Source organism: Stomoxys calcitrans, chromosome 1 (assembly GCF_963082655.1).
Source record: "Stomoxys calcitrans chromosome 1, idStoCalc2.1, whole genome shotgun sequence".
NCBI classification, from domain to species: Eukaryota; Metazoa; Arthropoda; class Insecta; order Diptera; family Muscidae; genus Stomoxys; species Stomoxys calcitrans.
Window position 1 is genome coordinate 182,816,249 of NC_081552.1, and position 24,669 is coordinate 182,840,917.

Here is a 24,669-nt window from a genome sequence, read left to right on the forward strand (position 1 = left end):
TTCAAATACAAACTCAGTTAATAAGGGTAGATTTTTATCTGTATCCATGGTGATGGGTACCCAAGATTCGGGCTGGCCGAACTAAGCACGCTTTTACTTGTCAAAGCTTCAAAGTAAACTAGACCGGTGTTTTTCAAATAGCATCTAGACATGTCCATCTCTATATCGGTTGAAATCACTCTACAGCCTGAAGTTCAAAGATGGACTATATCTTGATATAGCACTCTTTATACCGATCTCCCGATAAGACATCTTGAGTTCATAAAGTCGTATTTTTGCCCCGATTTCAATGAACAACCGTGCCGAGTTTGGATAAAGCGATCTACCGATTGAAGTGTTTGAGCCCAGAAATGGACTTTTAGTTCCCGTTTTCGCCGTTACGGCGAGATGCATGTACGCCTCATCTTTTGAGTATAGACCAGATTTTACCATATTTGTATGCAGCTGTCACTAGCCTTGTTTTCCGATTGAAGGCATTGAACGCACAAAAGCCGCATTTTCTATCCAGAATTCAGGAAGTTTGGAAGATATCCCTTAACACTCGTACCAGCAGTTACCGTCAATATCAGAACTTACGCTCTTTTTCTTGAAATTTGAAGCAATGAGAACTTTTATATCCCCATGGCCCCTCGCTATCATTGGCTTAATTCTGCACTCTTAACGAATACACATTTTGGGTTATCCCCGACGATTTTTTCGGTAATTAACTTGGTATGCTGGAAAAACCTAACAAAAATTGAGGTCAGCCTACCAACTTACCAAGAGAAAAAACCCACCAATTATGGTAGGAACCTACTAAAAACGGCAACACTGGTCACAATCACTTCTCAACACTGTAAAGTGGTAACAAAAAATGTATAGATAGACTCCGCCTTCTTCTTTTCTAATATGGAACACAATTTTTCTTGGAATATTTATTTTCCACAATTAAAGAGCTTTTAGAGAAATACCATGCTACGAAACTAGTATATCGCTTAACATACAGTTTAGCAATATAAGTGCCTTTATCTGAATCCCATATGATTTATTTTTTGGTCTACGAATTTAAGTTTGGATGTAAGGTGTACTCCATTCTTAAAATACTTCATTTCAGCCTGATATTCTCATAATGTCTGATTTAGGGTTGTTTTCGGGGGTGCGGTGTTTTCCCCCAGACACTTGGCCCTGAAAAAATATTAGCATCGTGCTCTTCTCTCAAATACCATTTATTTAAACCCCAAATTGCCATTAGTTTTGAGGGGAGTTTACAGGATGAGACGTCCCCAAATTCCTTTCCTATATGCACTATCAGGGAAAAATTTCAAGAATATCGGTTCAGCCGTTTCTGAGTCTATAAGGTACACACAAACAAACCAACATGACATGGTTTTTACAATCCCATGGCAGCCGGTTGTACGTACCGGATTGACCCGATGGAATCTTCATCGGCAAGGGCTGCCGCCTCAGTGTACGTGTTCGTCTTTTTTCGTCATGGGAGAGGCACATCCCGGAGTGCCTTCTCCGTATGCTTTTGGTCCGTGCCGGGATTGAAAAGAACCCCGGACCCTGGTTCTGTTCCGTTTGCCAGAACCGCCTTCATCATCGGTCAGTGTCGGTGAGGTGTAACAGGTGCTTGGAGTGGGTACATTTCCGTTCTTGCTCTGGCCTAACTTCGCTATGGGAGTATAGTCATACTGGCTATGTCGCTAGGTGCTGTGCGAACACAGCCAGCAGTGGGTCACAAGCGTCGCCGTCGTCGCCTTCGGCGTCCTCGTCGTCGGACTATGTGACCCCCCCGACCTCTCCCGTACGGCAATTTATGCAAAGACAGCACCCTAGCCCTACTATTGCCAGGCCAGTGTCGGGAAATGTATCGTTCCTGCAGTTAAACTGCAATGGACTGCGAGGCAAGATTGATGAGATTGTGGATTTTATGAGTCGGAAGAGCATATCGGTCGCAGCGATCCAGGAGACAAAGCTGACTAACACCTGCAGCTTGCACAGTTGTCACGGCTACAATGTGCTACGTAAGGATCGCTCAAGGAATGGAGGTGGGGGATTGGCCTTCGTTATACACCATTCCGTGCAGTATAGACCTATCTCGCCTGCGCTTGACGCTAGTGACCCATACATGGAATGTATGGGGGTAGCAGTCAAGTCTGGTACTGCCGAGATAGAGATATACAACGTGTATATACCGCCGGTTGGCAGCTGTGTCCCGATTAATGGCCAGGCCTACAGCCCCGACATAAGTGGGTTGCTATCTGGCCATAGTCGTCTGGTTCTGGGGGATTTCAATGCACATCACTCGTCATGGCATTCTCCCCTAGGCAACGACCAGCGTGGCATAGCTTTGGCAGAGCAGATAGATAGCTCCACGTTTTGCACGGTGAATGAGGATGCCCCCACTAGGATTACGAGGAGGTGCAGCAGCTCGCCAGACATCTCAATCGCATCCCCTGATCTCCTGAGTGACGTATCCTGGCAAGCCGTCATCTCTTTGGGGTCAGACCACCTCCCCATAATCCTCACCATCGACCGACCACCCGACTTCATAACCTCTGAGCGCCGAACGTTCATCAACTATAAGAAGGCCAATTGGACTGGCTTCAGAGAGTATACCAATCGCCGCTTCAATGAACTGCCACCCCCCTCTGATGTGCTTGTGGCCGAGAGGAAATTCCGAGACATCATCAACGCAGCAGCCGCTCGCTTTATACCAGCCGGTCGAATACCGCAAGTGCGACCCAATTTCCCGGCGCAAGCAGTGGTACTCGCAGACGAGCGTGATGGGATTCGTGCTATGGACCCCGCTAACCCCAGAATCAGCGAGCTGAATCTGGAAATAAACAGGGTAGTCAACGAACATAAGCGGAATTTGTGGCTGGAACACTTGGAGCAATGTAACTTAGGCACCGGTGCAGGCAAATTGTGGGCCACTGTTAAGTCTCTCTCGAACCCCGGTAGACGGGACGACAGGACCTCAGTCACTTTTGGCGAGTTAACCGTGACTGATCCGAAGAGATGCGCCAGGTTGTTCAACCGTCAATTTATCGTGCATCCCGAGAGAGACAGGGCAAGGAGGAGAGCCATTCGCCGTATTCGTGGTCTCCGAGCCGATGAACAGCCATCACAATTTACCGTGGGCGAAGTTACGAATGTCATCCGTGGCGCCAAATCTTCCAAGGCGTTGGGCCCCGACGGAATCTCTACATTGATGCTGAAGAATCTGGATTTACCTGGAGTTGAGTACCTTACCACTGTCCTTAACCTGTCATTGAACACTCTTATAGTTCCCGATGTCTGGAAAATGGGCAGAGTGATCCCGCTACTGAAGCCTGGTAAAGACCCGAGTTTGGGGGAGTCGTACAGACCGATCTCCCTTCTCTCACCAGTGGCTAAGACGCTTGAGGCATTACTCCTCCCGAGCCTCGTAGGAGAATTTCCATTCGCCGAGCATCAACACGGATTTCGGAGACTGCACAGCACAACAACAGCTTTGCATGCCATCACCACACACATTTGCCGTGGCTTCAATCAACCCAGGCCATGTGATAGGACGGTCCTCGTGGCATTGGACCTATCGAAGGCATTCGACACGGTCAGCCATGCCAAATTATTTGAGGACATCGCCAACACGTCCCTCCAGCCAGGCCTTAAACGTTGGGTCGCGAATTATCTGTGTGGCCGCCAGTCATTTGTGGAATTTAGGGATAAGAAGTCAAAACACCGTAGAGTGAAACAGGGAGTTCCCCAAGGCGGGGTGATATCTCCGGCTCTGTTTAACCTCTACCTTTCCTCCATCCCACCTCCTCCAGACGGCATAGAGATCGTATCATATGCGGACGACTGTACGATCTTGGCATCAGGCCCCCCACCCATTGATGACATCTGCGATAGGTTGAACGTATACCTCAACGAGCTTGCCTCATATTTCGCTGCAAGAAATCTGAAGATATCCGCCACCAAATCTTCAGCCACACTGTTCACTACAAATACGCGTGAGGTGAATTCTGAGCTGACTGTGATGGTCGATCGAGAATTGATTCCGACCATCAAGTGTCCCAAAATACTTGGCGTCACATTTGACAGCTCCTACACTTTCTCCCCACATGCCACAGCAATCTGCAATAAAGTCAAAAGTAGAAACAAGGTCCTCAAGTCACTCGCTGGCAGCACTTGGGGTGCAGACAAAGAAACCTTGTTGACCACGTACAAAGCAATTGGCCGGTCTGTGGTAAGTTATGCAGCGCCAGTGTGGTCACGTCAGCTTTGTGACACGCAGTGGAATAATATTCAGATCTGTCAGAATGCCGCCCTCCGAACTGCGACGGGCTGCCTCCTTAGTTCTCATGTGGACCACCTCCACCAGGAGACAAAGATCCTACCAGTGCGAAGACATAACTACATGCTGTCTAAGCAATACCTTTTGGGCTGTTATCGCAGAAATCATCCAAATCATCATCTTGTGGATAGATACCCACCGCCCAGAAGCCTTAAGGTAGATCTACATGATCTAGAGCGTGAGGTCCAGCGCTACAAGAGAGAACCTCTAGATCAAGCGGCATATCAAGCGGGTCTGAACAACATTCATGCAGACACGGTAGCAGACGCGTTAACTGGCTACCGGGTGAATGTAGTCCTTGGAGTACGACCGCCTCCCATTGCACCCGAAGAAATCGACCTCCCCCGGCAAACCAGAGTGATTCTGGCTCAATTACGTTCCGGCAGATGCAGCCGCCTCAATTCCCACAGAGCTAGGATTGATGCCGACGTGCAAGATGTATGTCCCGACTGTAACCAGGGACCGCACGATACACGTCACCTGTTTAACTGCCCGGCCAGACCCACTCGACTCAGACCCAGATCCCTGTGGACGCACCCCATCTTAGTCGCGAAATTCCTGGGTCTTGACACTCAACAGAATCAAGCAGACGAAAGATAGTACACAATAAACTGCTACAACAACAACAACAACATGGTTTTTATATATAAGAAGAAAATGGAGGACACAAGAATTTGGTTAAATAATCTTTCAATTTCAATACGGAATGTATCGTAATGTTAAAGACGAAATATATGCATAACCTATACTTTATAGTTTCTAAATTCCACATTTCGCGGTATTATTAACGTATTGAGACATATGATTCTTACATACATACATACACCAAAGATTTATGGCTTTATTTTCGAAGCAAATCCCTTTTCGACCGCCCATAATTGTACATAAATATTTTTTTTTTTTTTTGGAATATGGTGGACCAACCGACGTTTAGGTTGTCGTCATTTCTTAGACGGCGACACAGCAAGTGTGTGAACAAATCCATATCACATGACCTTCAAAAATGTTGTTATAAATATTTTAAAAATATTTTTGAAAATTAAACTTTTTAGTATATATAGAAGCGTTCAAGTTTAATGTGATTTATAGATTGTTTGGTTTTATTTTCAATGTTGCGTGCTTAAGAAATAAATCTTCAATGAACATTGCGTTGCATGTTTAGGGAAAATTATTACCTTCTGAAGGTTGGTACTAAGTTTGCTTTTCGCGGTTACTTTTATTAAACAATAGATTTCTAGCAAAAAAAAATGGTGATTTCATTCCCTAATTAATTATGGCAAATTTTTAATAAAAGTTGTATGTTATCATTGAGATTTGTGTACACTCAAAAAATTTTTTTAGTAAAAACGGCAAAAATGTTTGCTGTAGCAGCAGAAAGTCTGCTGAAGTATTTTTTTTTTTGCTAAAACAGCAAGCATTTTCTGCTGTTTTCAAAGAAGCTAAAAAATGTCAAAAACATTTCAAAAATTTTTATCTTCCATCTGGTCCACCCCTTAATCTCCCAGTGGACCAATAATATGCTCTATGGCAGGATTATTAATGCGAACCTGGGAGATAGTGTGGTTAGAAGGCGGATGACCAGAGGAACGCGCCAAGGAGTGGTGTTCTATGGATTGTATGGAACCTCTTGAATAATGAAATCCTGATGGATCTCGGTGGGGACGGCCGGAGAATTATCGCTTATGCGGACGACGTCGTACTGCTGGTCTAAGGAGGCTGTCGCGATGGGCTACCAGAAATGGGTTCGATATTAATTGGGGGGTAGCTCCCAAGATGATTTATTGGATGTATACGGCCATCGTGAGACCAGTACTGGCCTATGGAGTACTGGTATGGTGAAATGCCGTTGGGAAGAGGACGCGTACGAGGGAGTTCGAGAAGGTCCAGAGACTGGCCTGCGTCGGAATCACAGGAACACTGAGATCCGCACCGCAGGCAGGCCTGGTGGCGGTGCGGGGAGGATATGCAGCCCATTGAGGCCTATATTCGGAACTCCGCCGCTAGGATCGCGCTTAGGCTGAGGGAGCTCGGCATGCTGACGGGGGATGGTTGCGGCCACAGTTCGATTTTGGGTGTTATGGATGCGGAGGGTAGACTGAGGAGGATCTCCGATTACCTGGCACCAGTGTCGACTGGAGTAAGGGCTTTCGCGATTCGATTTCCTGAGAGGGACTAATGGGGGGCGAATGCTGTACTTGAGTAGGATGAGACCTCGATCTACTCAAATGGCTGCAAGATGGAGTCGGAGACTGGATTGGGGGTCTACTCTGATGCACTCAATATCAGTAGTATGTCTCTGAGACTGCCGGATGAGTGTACGGTCTTTCAGGCAGAGGTCTGTGCCATTACAGTGGCCGCAAGAGAAATTCTGATAAGGGACTTACCGCCCTCGAAACTTAGATTTTATGTGAGCAGTATGGCGGCGCTCGAGGCCTTAGGGTCAAGGATAGTGAGGTCGAGATGCCTGGCGGATTGTTTAGAGTTTCTGGATAGGCTCCGGGCCCATGATGTAATGCTGACATGGGTTCCTGGGCATGAGGGGATTCAAAGGAATGAGAGGGCGATCGAGTGCGCCAGGAAGGGTTCGTCTGCGCCGGGGGTAAAGTTATCGGTCTTGCTTACGTGTCAATTGTCGAGCTACTGAACACAGTAACGGGGACGACCAGGGCGGCGTCGGCGGCGAGGTAGGACTCGGTGGATATTTGCCGGACTGCAAAGAGCTATGGTCGGTCATCTACCAGAGGAGGACGAGAGAGTTGCTGGCGTTCGATAAGAGATCGATGAGTACCTTGACATGGGTCATAAGCGGAATATGGGAATGGGAATACCGCACAATGACTTCTGTAAGAGTTGCCTCGATGTGTATCAAGCAGAGATCCTTGCAATTGAGGATAATGGCTAAGATATAATGTCATTACGACGATTGGCATAACTATCTTCTCAGACAGCCATTAAATCCCTGCAGAACGTATTTCTGAACACAAAAACCGCCCTCGACTGTCGCAAATCAAAATTCACCTGTTCTGGATGCCGGGCCACAGCGATATCGCAGGGAATGATAAAGCAGACGAGCTTGTGAGACTAGGAACTACCTTACACATTCCAGGGATACTGGAATCAGTGGGTACGCCTCTAGCGACATGTGCAAAGTTTTCAGGACCAGGCCCGAAGGGCAACGAATGATGGATGGCCACAAAAAGGGGGTTTTGAGAAAACTATGTGGCCTCTTCTAGATTTGAAGAGGTATACTGCTTTGCTGTCATTGGCTAGAACAGACGTCTCAGTCATTGTGTCCGTCATGACAGGTCACTGTCTAATCGGAAAACATGCTGCCAGAAGGTTGCCACAGACGACTTTTGCAGTAGCTGTGAGGGGTCTGTCCGGGTCTTTCTAGGGAGCCGTTTCTTCTGTGATCTGGGTGAACTTGTGAACTTTTTTTCCTCCATAAGCTCCGGCGTAGGTACCACCTCCATGCTTATGTGAACACGGGCGTTTTTTCACCCCCCGCACGGGTTCTCCATTTCTCCTGTCTTTCTTTTATTCGTGTATAACCTCAGTAGTAAGTAGGCCAAATAGATCCGGTTTATTTGATCTTCCTTTTTGAACTAAAGTAAAAAATTCTAATCACAATCCAAAGAAATGTTGTCCAAAATGGTCCCAAATGATCGAAAACATACAGTTATATACCTTCCACCATGAATCGCATTTTTCGAGTTCTTTTCCTGGTATCTCTTTTTAGGCAAACATATGATAAAAGAAAAGAATTGCTATGATATTGGAGCCATATCAAGTTATGGTCCGATTCGGACCATAATTGAATTGAATGTTGGAGACCATAGTAAAAGTCGTTGTGTAAAATTTCACCCAATTCGAATAAAAATTGCGCTCTTTAGGGGCTCAAGAAGTAAATTAGGGAGATCGGTTTATATGGACACGTATGTTGAAGGTCATGAGAGAAGTCGTTGCACAAAATTTCAGCCAAATCGGATAATAATTGCCACGTCTAGAGGCTCAAGAAGTCAAGATCCCAGATCGGTTTGGCGCAACTGTTGCAAGCCGTAACAAAACACTTCCTGCAAATTTTCACCCAAAATTTAACCCAAATTTTGCGCTCTCTAGTGGCACAAGAAGTCAAGATTCAAGATCGGTTTATATGACAGCTATATCAGGTTATGAATCGATATGAACAATACTAAGCACAGTTGTTGAAAGACATAATAAAACACTTCGTGCAAAATTTCAGCCAACTCGGATAAGAATTGCGCCCTCTAGAGGCTCAAGAAATCAAGATCCAAGATCGTTTTATATGACAGCTATATTAAAACGATATTGCCTATTTACAATCCCAACCGACCTACACTAACAAGAAGTATTCGTGAAAAATTTCATGCGGCTAGCTTTACTCCTTCGAAAGTCAGCGTGCTTTCGACAGACAGACGGACGGACATGGTTAGATCGACTTTAAATGTCATGACGATCAAGAATATATATGCTTTATAGGGTCTCAAAGGAATATTTCAAGGAGTTACACACATAATGGCGAAATTAGTATACCCCCATCCTATGGTGGAGGGTATAAAAATGTAGACAAATGACATAATTCATATATTTAAACTCCGTTTACACTGCTCATTAAATCCGGATTTGAGGCTCTCGTCAGCTGATTTTATAAAAGGAAAACAGATGATCGGGCCATTAAATCTGGATTTAAAGAGCAGTGTAAACGGGGTTTTATAAGCTTTTTTTCACTTCCAAACGATTAATCAATTAACCGTCCTAAATTATTTGTTTATTTGAAAATGTGTCATTTTCAATTGTTCGATTATTTGAAAGGCCACGAATACCCCATATACCCTCCACCATGGTTCGCATTTGTCAAGTTCTTAGCCCCGTACCTCTTTATAGGCAAACAAAGTATAATGGGTGAGAATTGCTAGGCTGATTTCGACTATACTTAGCATAATTGTTGGAAATCAAAACAAAACACTTCATGTAAAATTTCACCCAAATTGAATAATAATGGCGTTCTCTACCATCTAAAGAAGCCAAGATCCGAGATCGGTTTATATGGCAGCTATATTAGGTTAAGAACCGATTGTGACCATTCATAGCACAGTTGTTAGAAGTCATAACAAAACACCTCATGCTAAATTTCAGCCAAATCCGATAATAATTGCGCCCTCTATCAGCCAAATCGGATAATAATTACGTTCTCTACCGTCTCAAGATGTCGAGATCCGTATACTTAGCACAGTTGTTGAAAGCTTGCGATATTTGAATTTTTAATGAAATATTTATTATAAACCAAATTCTATCATCTTTGTGGCTCCTCTTAAGAAGGGGAACTTGAAATTCAGTCGATCTTGTTGACAGATGAAAAAAACATTTGAGCATTTACGGTGTAAAATTTGGGCTTTGAATAGCAATAGCAAGTCCAGATATATTTTTGTGTCTATATTTTAAGTAAAGCGAACAACAACAACTGTAGACTGCGCTAAGCGGTAACATTCTTGGTTGAACGATACACATTTTTAGGTGATTTAATATCAAGTTCATCCAATACTAATACACCACCTCTAAGGGAATGTTCCAGCATCGTAGTGCGTTGTCGCTCTAAGCTCCTCACCGATAATTTAGCCATTTGCGTGCACAACTCATCAATGCGTTCTGTTTTCAATTGAATAACATTTTCCAAATGGGTTATCTTTTGTTGAGCTGACCGTATTAAATTATCCTTGGCCTGAGATTCTTTTACGGCTTGTTCGTATATGGAGTACAGGATCATTTTTTGCGGCACTGGCACCAGGTTATCATCGATTCGTTTGTTAAACATAATCGTGGTAATCTGTTGATTTTCAGACCATTTTTGTTCCTGTTCATTCTGATCCCCAACTTTAGATTGTTTTTCTAGTCTTTCGAGCACCATCAGTTCTCTTAGTAGAGACTCAATAAATCCTGGCGTTCCTTTGGCGAGTTTATTAAGCATATTCTTATTTTGGGACAATCCCAGCTTGCCCAATGCCTTGAAGTTTAAAGTTTCCCAATTGTTTAATTTTAGCTGAGTACTATTGGCCGATGAATAGTTGTGCAAATCGATGAGTTTTGGATACATTTTCTTGAGCAGATTTGCAAGGGGCAAAGCATCAGAAAAGTCACGATGCAGATTTTTGTAGGTCACTCCATATTGATGTAGCCAACTTTTGAGGTCATTCAGTTGTTCATCGCTAAATCTTTTAGCCATGGTTTTGCTTGGGGTGATTTTAAAGCTTTTCAAAGAACGAATTAAAACACGTTTTGTAAAAACAAGAAATAGATTTATTTTCTTTCTAGCTGGTTTATTTTTTCGATATGACGAAAATTAAATGAATAAAAAGTCAAAGCTTTAAAATTAACAAAAGAAAATTCTAAAGCAAAACAAAGGAATTTCTTATACCCAATACCAGATTGGCAAAAAAAATGATTAGGAATTAACGGGGGTCTCTCTTTTCTATATCTACATGTGCTGTCCGATTCAAGTTGTGGCTTTATGTCCTAACCAAGGCTATGGGGTCGGAGTTCTTAGGTCAGAATCGAGGAATTTACCCGAAGTTGGAGACCGGTTCGGTTTCGAGCCAGTTTTGCTAAATTTTGAACAGCATTCCTAAACTCCAATTGAGGTAGTCTTCGCAGCCCTTCACTCTAACGACACGCGGCTAAACAAGATCCTTCTTAAAGAGATTTTACATGGCTGAGGGCTTCTGAAATGTAACCAGCTTTCTGCTTCAAAGAACGCACTTTGTAAAGTTGGGTGGCTCAACTTCCCACGTAGGCATAGTCGAGGTTAGTGAGTCAATTTAAGCAGTATAACTCCCGGAGAGGTGAGTTGAGAGTAGTAGTCGTGTTACGCTTGAATCACGCGTGAGTCACATGATTCGTGAGTGAGATTCAAATCTAATCACAAACAAAAATAATGGCGGCAATGGTAGTCATAATGGTTCCAAGGGTTGCCACTATAATTTTTATACCCATTACCGAAGGATGGGGATATATTCATTTTGTTATTCCGTTTGCAACCATTCGAAATATCCGTTTCCGACCCTATAAAGAATATATATTCTTGATCATAATTAAAATCTGAGACGATTTAGCCATGTCCGTCTGTCTGTTGAAATCACGCTGCAGTCTTTAAAAATAGAGATATTGAGCTGAAACTTTGCACAGATCCTTTTTTTTTGTCCATAGGCAGGTTAAGTTCGAAGATGGGCTATATCAGACTTTATTTTGATATAGCCCCCATATAGACCGATCCGCCGATTTATGGTCTTAGGCCCATAGAGGCCACATTTATTATTCGATTTTACTGAAATTTGGCACAGTGAGTTGTGTTAGGCCAATCGACATCCTTTTTCAGTTTGGCTCAGATCGGTTCAGATTTGGATATAGTCGCCATATAGACCGATCTCACGATATAAGGTCTTGGGCTCATAAAAGGCGCAGTTATTGTCCGATGTCGCCGAAATTTAGCGCAGTGAGTTGTTTTAGGGCCTTCGACATCCTTCTTCAATTTGGCCCAGATTGGTTCAAATTTGAATATACCTGCCATATGGACCAATCTCTCGATTTAAGGTCTTGGGTCCATAAAAGATGCATTTATTTCCGATTTCGCCGAAATTTGGAACAGTTGGTTGTGTTAGAACCTTCGACATACCTCTTCAATTTGACCCAGATCGGTTCACACTTGGATGTAGCTGCCATGAAGACCGATCTCTCGATTTAAAGTCTTAGCCCCATAAAAGGCATATTTATAATCCGATTTCGCTGAAATTTGACACAGTGACTTATGTTAAGCTTTTTGCCATCAGTGTCGTATATGGTTTAGATCGGTCTATATTTGGATATGGCTACCAAAAAGGCCAATATTTTTTCTACAAAATTGAACAATGACTTGTACCTTTTAGACCATTTGGTCCAAATCGGACCATATTTCGATACAGCTGCGAAAGGTGGTTTACATATATGCACGAGGTGGTGGGTATCCAAAGTTCGGCCCGGCAGAACTTAACACCTTTTTACTTGTTTTTGCCATTTTTCTCACTATAAGCAGAGTACTACTTTTTCGCCTACTTTTCGCAGACGTTTGCAAAAGAAAAATATTATTCGCTTCGTAGAAAAGTATTTTTTCAACCGTGGTTGGCAAGTTTTTCGTGAGTTGAGCGTGAGCGTGCGTGAACGTGAGTCCACTAAAAAAGACGTGCGTGAGAGTGCGTGTGTTTTTGTCTCGTGAACATGAACCTGAGTAAAAATTACTCACGTGCACATCTCTAATCTCCAGACCATCAAGATTTGGCGGATAATGAGGTTGAGGATCAAGTCCACACTACAAGGTCGTTAAACCTTCCCCTTGCGCCAATTCTTCGATAGGATCAACGAAATATCCGTTTTTTCGCTTCGTAGAAAAGTATTTTTTCAACCGTGGTTGGCAAGTTTTTCGTGAGTTGAGCGTGAGCGTGCGTGAACGTGAGTCCACTAAAAAAGACGTGCGTGAGAGTGCGTGTGTTTTTGTCTCGTGAACATGAACCTGAGTAAAAATTACTCACGTGCACATCTCTAATCTCCAGACCATCAAGATTTGGCGGATAATGAGGTTGAGGATCAAGTCCACACTACAAGGTCGTTAAACCTTCCCCTTGCGCCAATTCTTCGATAGGATCAACACAATGTCCTCACCAAGGAAGCGTACCATACCATATGGCTCAAAATATTGAGGAGGGAGACATATCCGAGTCGTAGTCTAGTGAGACTTTGTCTTGCTGACTGTTCACTGCAATGTTAGATCTCCATGTCGTACTTTACGCAAGGCGATGTGAAATCAAAGCTTGTCAGTCAGTGGAAGAAGCTTCCTCCATATCGGAGCAGAAACCATGAGCTGCCATCGAGATGTGACAGATAATGAGGTTGGCGATGAGCTGGGCAGAAATATATTGCTAATGTCAAATAAACTACAACGCGCAGTGTAGTAGTAGTAGTAATGTTTTTTCGAGCATTACATAATAATAATTGTAACATTTATTTATTAATTTTAATTAAAGATTATACAGCTATGACATTTTGTCGTCAGCCCGAGTGTTGCCAAATCAAAATATCTTGGAAATAATTCTGGAACTTTTGAATGGATAGAGATATGTTTTTCAATATGTATGCAAAATTTGAGGACCCTAGTGAATCCAGGGTGATTCATGGGGCTTGAAAGTTGGTCACCTCGAGCATGCCAAATTTTGAATTACCTTGCCAAACACTCATTTATTGGCCGATCGGCTTGATTCTTGATTCATATTGTCTTCTGGAAGTTCATGCCACATGGATGGTTCAAGGCTCGGGGCGTCCATATTGAGGAACCACAGATCGAGTTGGAGTAGAATCGAAAAAAAAAACTAGCGCCGTTTGAGAATGGGTAGAGATTACTCTTTGAAATTTTAAATGGTTAGAGCTGAGATGTTTACGAGATCATACTCGATCATACAAGGCCCTAGGTGGGCCCCCATTAAATTGGTCACCTCGATATTTCGAAAACATGTTCGAGCTGCCGAATCTTCATTTGTGGTCCGTTTTCCAAAGTTTTTGGTGGATAGTGCTCCCTACAAAAAAGTCCACTTAAGGTCTGCAACATCTTGGTCTCGGAGATTTTCGATTTTTAAATTTATTTTTGTTTTGAAATTTTGGCCGAATTAGGCTTCGCATTTTGCTGTAACGGCCAAAGGACTGTCGTCGATAAACAGGGGGAAAGCGACGCTGTTCAGGCTAATGACTTGAGCGACGAGCGCGCATGGAAGCGAATGTCCTATGGGGAGATCCAGAAAAAGAAACATTGATGAGAGCTGAAGGCGCTCTACTCATGTCGCAACTCGATAAGTAGGAATTAGGGACTTAGACCAAAGACGGTCCAGAGTAGTGTGCCACCGGGCCCTGAAGAAGGTCGGTCTACGCGGTATGATAGAGAAGGAACAGGGTATTGCGATTCTGCTGATATCGGCGGCGAGGAGGAGTGCTCCGAGAGCAACATAGAATACGGAACTTGATCGGAGCCCTTTGCACTTGTACGTGAAGTGCGCTGCGTTGAGGACTGTCTTCAGACTGAGGGAGTCAGGGACCTGCGAAATGCAAAATAATTAAATCTTCTTTCTTTCAAGAGTACCGTTAGAATGAGTCAAACACATGTATACTTTCGAGATGCTTAACCTCTTAAGAGTTAATGTATGCATATATGGTACCAAATATTAGACTTTAATTTTTTGAATTTTGACCAATTGCAGCGACCACTGTGCAGTGGCGATAGGTTCAACTTTATGTGCGAGTTTAGTCTTGATTGCAAGATGGAACTCACAATAGTAATTCCCGCGTTTTAGATCTTGTGCACTTCATCTTCGATTTCGATATGACACCAAGTTTCGATATGTCTTTTCAACAGCACCATTTTATTGTAGTTTGCGCAGACCATCCTTGTGATTTTCCATAATACACCACTGTCAGGGTATTGTTCACGCTGTAGAGGTTTGCACGTGAGTAGTGAGCTTTCGTGTCACGCGTGAGTCATGTAAATGATCCAAATCCAATCACTTAATCGTGCGTGACCGTGTTTTAATCAAAATTCTTCGTGCGTAAGCGCGAGCGAGTGAAATCATGCTCACGACACTCAGGAGACGCTCGCGACTCCCGAGACACTCACGGTTGGGTTTACCAACCAAAGAGTCAAGAGTCATAAAAAATCGCTGGCGGCGAAACCAAGTATGCAAAGTCTAGAGTCAGATTTAAGGAATGAAAGAGAAACAGCGAGATTGGTGGTAAAGATGTTATTTAATTATTACAGTTCTAACACTTTTTAATCACTTTGAAAATTCACTTAAATTGAATTTCAAGTTTATCACTTAAAAAAAAATTTATGTATATTTTTCATGTAAGATTACCATAGATTTAGCAAAATTCCCATAAAATTGTTGGCAACGTAACGAATTTTCATTTTCAGAGAGAAATATGCTGCGAGAGATGCTGTCAAAGTAGAATAGTTTCTATTTCGGCGTCATGACGCTAGACTCTGACTCTAGCCGCGGCGGTTTTTTGCTTTCCATTATAAAATGCATGTAAGAGTTTAAACACAACCAGAGAGTCAGAGTCATAAAACATCGCTAGCGGCGAAACCAATAAGAGACGCGGAGTATGGAGTCAAGTTTGAGGGATGAAAGAGTAACAGCGGTAAAGATGTTATTTAATTATTACAGCTTTTTACACTTTTGAATAACTTCGAAGTACACGAAAATGGGTTTAAACTGTATTGTAGTTTCATCACTTAAAAGATTTTGCATATTTTTTTATAAATTTAATACGAACATCTGAAATTTTGTAAGCATGCACATTTTTATACCCTCCACCATAAGATGGGGGGTATACTAATTTCGTCATTCTGATTGTAACTACTCGAAATATTCGTCTGAGACCCCATAAAGTATATATATTCTTGATCGTCGTGAAATTTTATGTCGATCTAGCCATGTCCGTCCGTCCGTCCGTCCGTCCGTCCGTCTGTCTGTCGAAAGCACGCTAACTTCCGAAGGAGTAAAGCTAGCCGCTTGAAATTTTGCACAAATACTTCTTATTAGTGTAGGTCGGTTGGTATTGTAAATGGGCCATATCGGTCCATGTTTTGATATAGCTGCCATATAAACCGATCTTGGGTCTTGATTTCTTTAGCCTCTAGAGTGCACAATTCTTATTCGATTTGGATGAAATTTTGCATGACGTGTTTTGCTATGATATCCAACAACTGTGCCAAGTATAGTTCAAATCGGTCCATAACCTGATATAGCTGCCATGTAAACCGATCTTGGGTCTTGACTTCTTGAGCCTCTAGCGTGCGCAATTCTTATCCGATCAGAATGAAATTTTGCACGACGTGTTTTGTTATGATATCCAACAACTGTGCCAAGTATGGTTCAAATCGGTTCATAACCTGATATAGCTGCCATATAAACCGATCTTGGGTCTTGAATTCTTGAGCCTCTAGAGTGCGCAATTCTTATCCGATAGAAATGAAATTTTGCACGACGTGTTTTGTTATTATATCCAACCACACTGCCAAGTATGGTTCAAATCGGTTTATAACCTAATATAGCTGCCATATACACCGATCTGGGGTTTTGACTTCTTGAGCCTCTAGAGTGCGCAATTCTTATCCGATTGGAATGGAATTTCGCACAACGTGTTTTGTTATGATACCCAACAACTGAGCCAAGTATGGTTTAAATCGGTCCATAACCTGATATAGCTGCCATATAAACCGATCTTGGGTCTTGACTTCTTGAGCCTCTAGAGGGCACAATTCTTATCCGATTTGAATGAATTTTTGCACGAAGTATTTCGTTATGATATCCAACAACTGTGCCAAGTATGGTAGAAATCAGTCCATAACCTGATATAGCTGTCATATAAACAGATCTGGGGATTTGACTTCTTGAGCTTCTAGAGGGCGCAATTCCTATCCGATTTGGCTGAAATTTTGCATGACGTATTTTATTTTTACTTTCAACAACTGTGTCAAATAAGGTTCAAATCGGTCCATAACCTGATATAGCTGCCATATAAACCGATCTGGGATCTTGACTTCTTGACCCCTAGAGGTCGCAATTATTATCCGATATGCCTGAAATTTTGTACGACGGATCCTCTCATGACCATCAACAAACGTGTTTATTATGGTCTGAATCGGTCTATAGCCCGATACAGATCCCATATAAATCGTTCTCTCTATTTTACTTCGTGAGCCCCAATAGGCGCAATTCTTATACGAATTGGCTGACATTTTACACAGGTCTCCAACATATAATTTAATTGTGGTCCGAACCGGACCATATCTTGATATCGTTGTAATAGCAGAGCAACTCTTTTCTTATATCCTTTTTTGCCTAAGAAGAGATGCCGGGAAAAGAACTCGACAAATGCGATCCATGGTGGAGGGTATATAAGATTCGGCCCGGCCGAACTTAGCACGCTTTTACTTGTTTCATTTAAGTTTGCCATATTTGTAGGAAAATTCTCCGAAAATTGTTGGCAACGTAACGAATTTTTATGAAAAAGTGGCAACATTTTCAGAAAGAAATGTGCTAAGAGAAGATAATTTTGAGAGCGACGCTGGCAAAATAGAATAGATTCTATTTCAGCGTCATGGCGCTAGACTCTGACTTAGCCGCGGCGGTTTTTTGCTTTCCCATATAGAATGCATGTAAAACAACTTGACGCTGACTCTTGATTGTTTGATTGGGTTAAGATTCTAAAAGAACTTGACGCTGACTCTTGACTTTTTGATTGGGTTTAGACTCTAAAGCCTAGTACTGACTTCATTCGCAGCGAAAATGTCTATTAAATTATTGTGAAATCCGACGGACGCTATTCTTTGCCAGAACACAAACAAAATTAACAACAACACACAACGGAGACCACATCATTGAAACAGAGTTGATTGGAGCCCATTTGGCGAGCATTTAATTACATTGGCAATTAAGTGAAGTGAAATTTGTATTGGCGCAGCGACCGACTCTCAAATCATGCTAATGCAAATTTGCCCATGAACGTTCCATTGGGGGACTGGGGCAAATCAATGAGTGCTATCCCAATTAAATTTAAAGCTCAATGATAAGGGACCTCCTTTTTATAGCCGAGTCCGAACGGCGAGCCGCAGAGCGACACCTCTTTGGGCAGAAGGTTTTACATGGCAACGTACCTCACAAATGTCGCCAGCATTAGGAGGGGATAACCAGCGCTGAAAATTTGTCTAATGTTCTCGCCAAGATTCGAACCCAGGCGTTCAGCGTCATATGCGGAAATTCCAACTTCTGCGCCTCCAAGGCTCTCAAATCATACGGTATTTTAACGCATGCATCCGTTTACAGATGCATAAAAATTAAAATATCAAATAACTTGTTATGGAGGGTGGATACATTTTGTATATTTATCTTCGTACGTTCAAATGCAGTATGATTTGAGACGCATAACAAAAACGATAACAGCCCAAAAGGTATTGCTTAGACAGCATGTAGTTATGTCTTCGCATCGGTAGGATCTTTGTCTCCTGATGGAGGTGATCCACATGAGAACTAAGGAGACAGCCCCTCACAGTTCGGAGGGCTTCATTCTGACAGATCTGAATATTATTTCTCCTCGTGTCACAAAGTTGATTAGAACTCACAGGCGCTACATAACTTACCACAGACCGGCCAATTGCTTTGTACGTTGTCAACAAGGTTTCTTTGCCTGCACCCCAAGTGCTGCCGGCAAGTGACTTGGGGACCTTGTTTCTACTTTTGACTATATCGCAAATTGCTGTGGCATGTGGGGAGAATGTGTAAGAGCTTTAAAATGTGACGCCAAGTACTTTGGAACATTTGTAGGTCGGAATCATTTCTCCATCGACCATCACAGTTTGCTCGGCAGATTTGGTGGCAGATATCTTCAGATTTCTTGCAGCGAAATACGAGATGAGTTCGTTGAGGTAGACGTTCAACCTATCGCAGATGTCAACAATGGGTGGGGGGTCTGATGCCCATGATCGTACAATCGTCCGCATATGATACGATCTCTATGCCGCCTGGGGGGGTGGAATGGAGGATAGTTATAGGTTAAACAGTGCCGGAGGTATCACCCCGCCTTGGGAAACTCCCTGTTTCACTCTACGGTGCTTCGACTTTTTATCTCTTAATTCCACAAATGACTGGCGACCACACAAATAATTCGTGACCCAGCGTTTCAGGCCTGGCTGTAGGAACGTGTTGGCGATGTCCTCAAATAGTTCGGCATGGCTGACCGTGCCGAATGGCCTCGATAGGTCGAGTGCGACGAGGACCGTCCTATCACATTGGCCAGGGCTGATTGAAGCCACGGCAAATATGTGCGGTGATGTTGATCATGTTGATGCTCGTCGAATGGAAATTCTCCTACGAAGCTCAGGAAGAGTAATAACTCAAGCGGCTGCTGGCGAGAGAAGAGAGATCGGTCTGTACGACTACCCCAAACTCGGGTACTTTCCAGGCTTCAGAAGCGGGATCGTTCTGCCCATCATCGGGAACTATTGGGTTGCCCAAAAAGTAATTGTCGGTAATATAGTAGTAATATAGTCGGCGTTGACAAATTTTTTCAACGGCTTGTGACTCTGTAATTGCATTCTTTCTTCTGTCAGTTATCAGCTGTTACTTTTAGCTTGCTTTAGAAAAAAAGTGGGCGAAATTTTGTTTACATTTGTTTGTTTGGCATCAATTTTAATATGGGTACCACATGTATTGAAAGAAATTCATTTAACAAACCGAATCAACGCTTGTGATATGCACCTTAAACGCAATGAATTCGATCCGTTTTTAAAACGAATCATAACTGGAGATGAAAAATGGATTGTTTACAACAACGTTAGTCGAAAACGATCATGGTCCAAGCATGGTGAACCAGCTCAAACCACTTCAAAGGCTGATATCCACCAAAAGAAGGTTATACTGTCTGTTTGGTGGGATTGGAAGGGTGTGGTATATTTTGAGCTGCTTCCAAGGAACCAAACGATTAATTCGGATGTTTACTGTCAACAATTGGACAAATTGAATACAGCCATCAAGGAGAAGCGACCTGAATTGGTCAATCGTAAAGGTGTCATATTCCACCAGGACAACGCTAGACCGCACACATCTTCGGTCACTCGCCGAAAACTGAGTGAGCTTGGCTGGGAACTTTTGATGCATCCACCATATAGCCCTGACCTTGCACCATCAGACTACAATTTATTTCGATCTTTGCAGAACTCCTTAAATGGTAAAACTTTCGGCAATGATGAGACTATAAAATCGCACTTGGTTCAGTTTTTTGCAGATAAAGGCCAGAAGTTCTATGAGCGTGGAATACTATATTTGCCAGGAAGATGGCAAAAGGTTATCGAACAAAATGGCAATTATATATTGGGTTGCCCAAAAAGTAATTGCGTATTTTTTAAAAGAAAGTAAATGTATTTTTGATAAAACTTAGAATGAACTTTAATCAAATATACTTTTTTTACACTTTTTTTCTAAAGCAAGCTAAAAGTAACAGCTGATAACTGACAGAAGAAAGAATGCAATTACAGAGTCGCAAACTGTGAAAAAAATTTGTCAACGCCGACTATATGAAAAAATCCGCAATTACTTTTTGGGCAACCAATATAAGAGTGTTCAAGAGCAGGTTGAGGACAATAGTAAGGTACCCAACTACATGTAAATCCAGATTCAACATCAATGTAGAGATTTCCTCGGGGCCCAAAGCCTTGGATGATTTGGCGCCACGGATGACATTCCTAACTTCGCCCACGGTAAATGGCTGCGATGGCTGTCCATCGGCTCGGAGACCACGGATACGGTGAATGGCTCTTCTCCTTGCCCTCTCACTCTTGGGATGCACAATTAATTGACGCTTGAACAACCTGGCGTATCTCTTCGTATCAGTCACGGTTACGTCGCCAAAACTGACTGAGGTCCTGTCATCCCGTCTACCGGGGTTCGAGAATGACTTAACAGTAGACCCCAGCTATCCTAAACCGGCGCCTAAGTTACATTGCTCCAAGTGTTACGGCCACAAATTCCGCCTATGTTCGTTGACTACCCTGTTTATTTCCATTTTTATTCAGCTTGCTTATTCCGGGGTTAGTGGGGTCCGTACAACGAATCCCATTACGCTCGTCTGCGAGTACCACTGCCTGCGCCGGGAATTTGGGCCACACTTGGGGTATTCGACCGGCTGGTATAAAGCGAGCTGCTGCTGCGTTAATAATGTCTCTGAATTTCCTCTCGGCAACTAGCACATCCGAGGGGGGTGGCAGTTCACTGAAGCGGCGATTGATATACTCTCTGAAGCCAGCCCAATCGGCCTTTTTCTGATTGATAAACGTCCGTTGCTCAGATGTTATAAAGTCGGGTGGCCGGTCGATTGTGAGAATTATGGGGAGGTGGTCCGACCCTAAACAGATGAAGGCTTGCCAGGATTCGTCACTCAGGAGATCAGAGGTAATGAAGTCGGGTGGCCGGTCGATTGTGAGAATTATGGGGAGGTGGTCTGACCCCAAACAGATGAAGGCTTGCCAGGATACGTCGCTCAGGGGATGCCGTGGAAATGTCTGGTGAGCTGCTGCACCTCCTCGTAATCCTAGTGGGGGAGTTGTACACATCGTGTGATACAAACCAAACTAACATATGTTTTATCTGTCAGTTGGCTGAAAGCAACCCCAAATTTAATTGTTTTTACAAATTTATGATTACGCCAGCTTTCTCACAACTTTAACAATTATTGCGCAAAAATAAACAGATTTTGCTGAAATTTGTAGGTAGTCATACGAAAATGGCATACAGGTGTGATAGCGAAAAGGATGAATAACATGTGAATACAAAACTTGACATGTCATAAGACATCTACTTGGCGTGTAATAGCTCCTTAATCAGCACATTGCTTCAAGTTTTGAGTAGCTCAGCTGGCAAAACACTGGTTCCTGCTGCCACATTATTTTATTGCTGCTTTAAACCCCATTCTTTTTAAAAAAGGCTAAATTGTATGAAATTATTATTATTTAGTTTGATTTTAAGCAAACATTTTTTCTTTTCCATTTTAGGGTTTCTTTGATATCCCGGTAGACAATCTTTATGCTGAGCCCGCTGTTCTGAAGTGGATCAAGGAAAACATTCCAGAATGGAAAAATTCCATTATTGTCTCTCCAGATGCTGGTGGTGCTAAACGGTAAGAGCAGCGTGAATTTGTTGTCATAGCTTTTATTTTAAATAAATTTTTTATTTGGAATTTTTTTACAGTGTGACGTCCATTGCTGATCGCTTGAATGTTGAATTCGCTTTGATTCACAAAGAGCGTAAGAAGGCCAATGAAGTGGCCTCTATGGTGCTTGTGGGTGATGTTAAAGATAAAATTGCCATATTGGTCGATGACATGGCCGATACATGTGGCACAATTGTCCATGCTGCTGATCGTTTGGTGGAAGCAGGCGCTACCAAGGTAAAGAAATGATTGGCATTTGAAACAAAAAAAAAGGGATTTCAAATTTTTTACGAACAGCATGAACATTCCACCAGGGAACTGTGGCAAACTTCTCACATATCACTAAGTGCTGTCCGATTCAAATTTTAAGCTAAATGATAAGGGGCCTTCTTTTTATAGCCGAGTCCGAGCGGCGTGCCCCAGAGCGACACTTCTTTGGGGAGAAGTTTTAACACGGCATAGTACCTCACAATGTCGCCAGCATTAGGAGGGGTTAACCACCGGGGATAACCATTAGGAGGGGATAACCACCACAGAATGGAGTACTTTTAACATTTAAACTTTAATGACTCTAAACCCTCCAAGCGAATTCATAGACCAATAAAGATCGTATGGGATTCAGATAAAGGCATTTATATTGTCATTCTGCAAATCAAGCAATATACGTATATTTTGGTGGCATGGTATTTCACTCTTTAGTTGGCGAAAAGAAATATTCAAAGGATAAACTTGTTCCATATAAAGTAAAAAAAGTTGCAGCACAGCGGGCCCGGTTTAATTAGTCTTATATATAAAAATCAATTTGTGTTTGTTTGTAGATTTGTTTGTTTGTTTGTATGTTTGTGTGTTCCTTATAGACTCAGAAACGGCTGAACCGATTTTCTTGAAATTTTCACAGATGGTACATATTGACCCCGTAGTGAAAATAGGGTAGTACATTTTTTGATATCTGCAGGGGGGCGGACCCTCCCCCTTACCCAAATTTTCAGAAACGCCAGATCTTGGAGATGGGAGGTGCGATTTAAGTGAAATTTTGTGTGAAATTTTTTGTCATATAGTACCCTAAAAATAAAAATTTGGTATACGAATTTCGGATGGGGTACCTAGGGGGCTACCCCACCCTAAAACCTACCAAACATATATTTAGACCAATCACGACAATATGGGACTCAAATGAAAGGTATTTAGGCTAAGAAAACGTATCTGATATCCAATTGTCGGACCAAGTGCTAGGAGGACCACCCAAGCCCCAAAACCCCCCTAAATCGAACGTATTTACCGACCATGGCAATATGGGGCTCAAATGAAAGGTATTTACGAGTAAAATACGAATCTGATATCCAAATGTGGGACCACGTTTCTGGGGGTCCACCCCTTCCCCAAAACACCCCCAAACAGGACTTATTTACTGAACATGGTAATATGGGGCTTAAATAAATGGTATTTGAGTGTAGAATTCGAATCTGATATCAAAATATGGGGGGGCCGCCTCTCCCCAAAAAAGTTCCCCATTGGGGACAATTTAACGACCATAGCAATATGGGGCTCAAATGAAAGGTTTTCGGAAGCAAAGCACGAATCTGATATCAATATTCGGGAAAAGTGTTTATGGGGCCACCCCACCCCCACAACACCACCCAACTAGGAAGTATTTGCTGACTATTGCAATATGAAGCTCAAATAAGAGGGTTTTTCAAGGCCAACTCACTGAGTGGCCCCCCATTCCTTAAAATACCCCACAAACAGCAATTTTTTACTAACCATCGACATATGGGGCTCAATTTAGAGGTATTTGGGAATAGAATACAAATTTGCTATTCCCAAAACACCCCCAAAGGGAAAAAAATTTTCAACCATGCTAATATGTGGCTCAAATGAAAGCTATTTGAGATTAGAAACGAATTTGATAACCTATTTTGGGGCCATGTGTTTGGGGGACGCCTCATCCTGTAAACTCCTCTTAAGCCAATGGCAATATGGGGTTTAAGTTAATGGTATTTGAGAGAAGAGCACGATGCTGATATTTTTTCCTCTCCCCCTAAAATACCACTAAATCAGACATCATGAGAATATCGGGCTGAAATGAAGTATTTTAAGAATGGAGTACATGCTATTTCACTAAAAAATCTTTAATTGTCGAAAATAAATATTCCAAGGAAACTTTTGTTCCATATAAAGTAAAAGAAGGTGCAGCGGAGCGGGCCCGGGCGAAACGCTGGAAAATAGGCGAAAAAGTAGTGCTCTCTTTATAGTAAGGAAAATGGCAAAAAGAAATTTTAGTGTCAACGCTTGACACCATTGTCGGCATCAGTTTTGTTTTATTGGTTTCAATGGGTCTTTTTTTCTTTTTGTTATTTTATTTATTTGCAGATGATGCTCGATCATCTTTTTCCCTTTAAAAAATCAGCTGAAGAGAGCCTTAAATCCGGATTTAATGAGCAAAGTAAACGGGGTTTTAAACATTAATCGGACTGCACTAAGTGATTTGAGAGAAGTGTCCCGTGTTCCTTGATGGAATGATCATGGGAAATTTAGAAGCATTATAAAAAGTA

The 24,669-nt window shown here is 42.5% G+C and overlaps 2 protein-coding genes across 5 annotated transcripts in view; one reads left to right on the forward strand and one right to left on the reverse strand.

Moving 5' to 3' along the window:
- The window catches only part of LOC106084958 (ribose-phosphate pyrophosphokinase 2), a 140,504-nt gene that overhangs the window by 105,863 nt on the left and 9,972 nt on the right, over positions 1 to 24,669 (forward strand). For all 4 annotated transcript variants that reach the window (XM_059360642.1, XM_013248944.2, XM_013248945.2 and 1 more), the window contains 2 exons: positions 21,960 to 22,084; positions 22,156 to 22,354. In XM_059360642.1, the coding sequence (XP_059216625.1) occupies positions 21,960 to 22,084; positions 22,156 to 22,354 (324 nt within the window). The remainder of the gene's footprint in view (positions 1 to 21,959; positions 22,085 to 22,155; positions 22,355 to 24,669) is intronic.
- On the reverse strand, positions 9,718 to 10,695 carry LOC106084959 (sperm flagellar protein 1). Its single transcript, XM_013248948.2, has one exon. It carries the CDS (start codon positions 10,563 to 10,565, stop codon positions 9,819 to 9,821), a length of 747 nt encoding a protein of 248 aa, XP_013104402.2. The 5' UTR covers positions 10,566 to 10,695; the 3' UTR covers positions 9,718 to 9,818.